The sequence below is a fragment of the Cynara cardunculus genome (assembly GCF_001531365.2).
Source record: "Cynara cardunculus var. scolymus isolate 2C chromosome LG 6, CcrdV1, whole genome shotgun sequence".
NCBI lineage: Eukaryota > Viridiplantae > Streptophyta > Magnoliopsida > Asterales > Asteraceae > Cynara > Cynara cardunculus.
The window spans coordinates 12,899,685-12,902,104 of NC_037533.1; the positions used below are offsets into that span (position 1 = coordinate 12,899,685).

The 2,420-nt window shown below is 28.4% G+C and overlaps 1 protein-coding gene across 1 annotated transcript; it reads right to left on the bottom strand.

Moving 5' to 3' along the window:
* Nucleotides 1-449: 449 nt before the first annotated feature.
* Nucleotides 450-890, bottom strand: LOC112514160. Its single transcript, XM_025120492.1, has one exon. It carries the CDS (start codon nt 888-890, stop codon nt 450-452), a length of 441 nt encoding a protein of 146 aa, XP_024976260.1.
* Between the last annotated feature and the right edge of the window lie 1,530 nt (nt 891-2,420).

A 2,420-nucleotide genomic window follows, 5' to 3' on the forward strand; every position in this document is an offset into this window, starting at 1 on the left:
AATATTAAATAAATACACACGTTATCCCATTTTCAAATTTTTTATGATCAATCACATAAAATTGATCTATGTGTGTATGTATTTTTTTTTAAATTTCAAATAGTTGTAAAAAATGTATTTTAATTTAATATTTTAATCATACATCTATTTTTCCATTCATATCGGTTTTAATAATTTCTTTTTTTTAATTAACATACATTTAATATTTTTGTCAGGCTGTTTCAAATTGCAATGAATTATATATCAAATTAAACAAAAATCATATCATTAATATAATTACTAAACTTTATGTAATTGATTAAAAGAAATATTAAATTAAAAAAACAATAACTAATTTTCTTGAAAACACAAACCATTAATCAAATCAAATCAAGTCAAATGACTTGAAAAAAGGTGGGGTCTTGTATTATTGCTTACTTTTGATCTGCATCCGTCCCTCACAATCACAATCACAAATAATCTGTCGYCGATCTCCGCCGGTAAACAATCGATTCAGAAACGGAACAAGTTCTCTTGCAAGAAGAATACATGTTCACCACAAATCCAGATCGGTCGCCCAATTCTTTATCATTATWAGTATCATCACTGTCTTTGGAACACTCGACGAAGGCTGCAAAAAATGGATCTTTTCTGAAATTTTGGCTGCTCTTATTCTTCTTCATCRTCGGAGACTTGTTAGTCGACGGTGGCAGTGGGAGGAGATTCTGTGAAGATTCGTGAAGCTTCTTGTAAGTGTTTTTCTTGGGGATTCCAGGGAATTGCTCCCAAGAAAAGGGGATGCCGAGATATCGCAGTGGCGTTGATGGGATAGAAGAATCATCGGAGATTGGTTCYGAGTATGAAACAGATTTGCTCCGGCGAGAGTGTCGCCGGATGTCTATGGAACTCATTGATTTTTTGTGGTGTTAAAATAAAATACAGACAAAACAGCTCCCAACTTTTGTGTTTGTTGTCATGCATAATGCATTATATATAAATATAAATATATGTGTATGCAACTATGCATATGTATATGTGTATAATATTATACACACACATGTGTCAGACATGTAGGTGTGTGTTAGTCTTTTTGACTTTTTCGATTGTTCCAAAAACGATGATGAATACCTATCGAAGGTGTCCCTATTCATTTATTAATCTATGTGTTAGAAAGAATATGTTTGTTCTGTATTCACGTCAATTCCTTTTCCTTAGATCAGTCTTCTTGAAATATACGCACATATAAATATATATAAGTTTCGTTAAAAACCCAAGATTGGTTAGAAACCTGGGAACGTTCACAATGTATCAAAGGTCCTTTAGAAAGAATATTCATCATTGATGACACATTCATGATTAATAACACATCTGTATTCTTGATAAATATATCACTTGTCGCGCTGTAGGCAATTCCCAGGTTCAATAATCAATTTTAGGTTCGTAACGAACCTGCCAGTATTAATTATATGGTGACAATCAAATATAAAACTCTCAACTCCTACAGACCATAGAAACCATGATCTAACACTTAGATTATGATCACTACTAAAAAAAGGGTATCACCGACATAATTTTCTGGCGGAATTTCCATCGAAAATATTCCGACGGATCCCAAAAAAGTAAAAAAAAATCAACTTTTATCCACGTCCGCCACAAATCCCCTACAAATCCCCCACTGAATTTTTGAAAAAAAAATAAAATTATTTAAAACTGTTTTTCAACAGATTTGTGATGGATTTTTTTTCTTTTAAAATTACCGACGGATTTCCGATGGAATTTAATTTTTAATAAGAAAAATTAAATTCCGTCGGAAATGTTTAACCTTTTTATGTATATATTTTTTGTAGGAAAAAAATAAAATAAAACATTTTTTTTTCTTTTAAAATTACCGACGGAATATAATTTTTAATAAAAAAATTAAATTTCGTCGGAGATGTTTAACCTTTTTATATATATATTTTTGGTAGGAAAAAAAATAAAATAAAACATTTTTTTCTTTTAAAATTACCGACGGATTTTCGACGGAATATAATTTTTAATAAAAAAAATTAAATTTCATCGAAAATTCGCCAAAAATTGTTAACCTTTATATATATTGTAGGAAATAAATGAAAATAAAACATTTTTTTCTTTTAAAATTACCGACAGCTTCCAAAGGAATTTAATTTTTTATAAAAAAAATCAAATTCTGTCGGAAATCTTTAGCCTTTATATATATATATATATATATATATATATATATAGACACACACACTAGAAGGTACTCACATCATATGAATACATGCGATTTTATACGGTTTTAAGAAAAACAAAATGTCTTTATTTTTGAATAAAATATAAATTTGAATATATTATAAAATTTTGATAAAATAAGCGATATTAGTATCAAATTAACTATTTAAAGTTCTCTTTTTTGTGTAATTTCTTTAATTTAGTTTTTT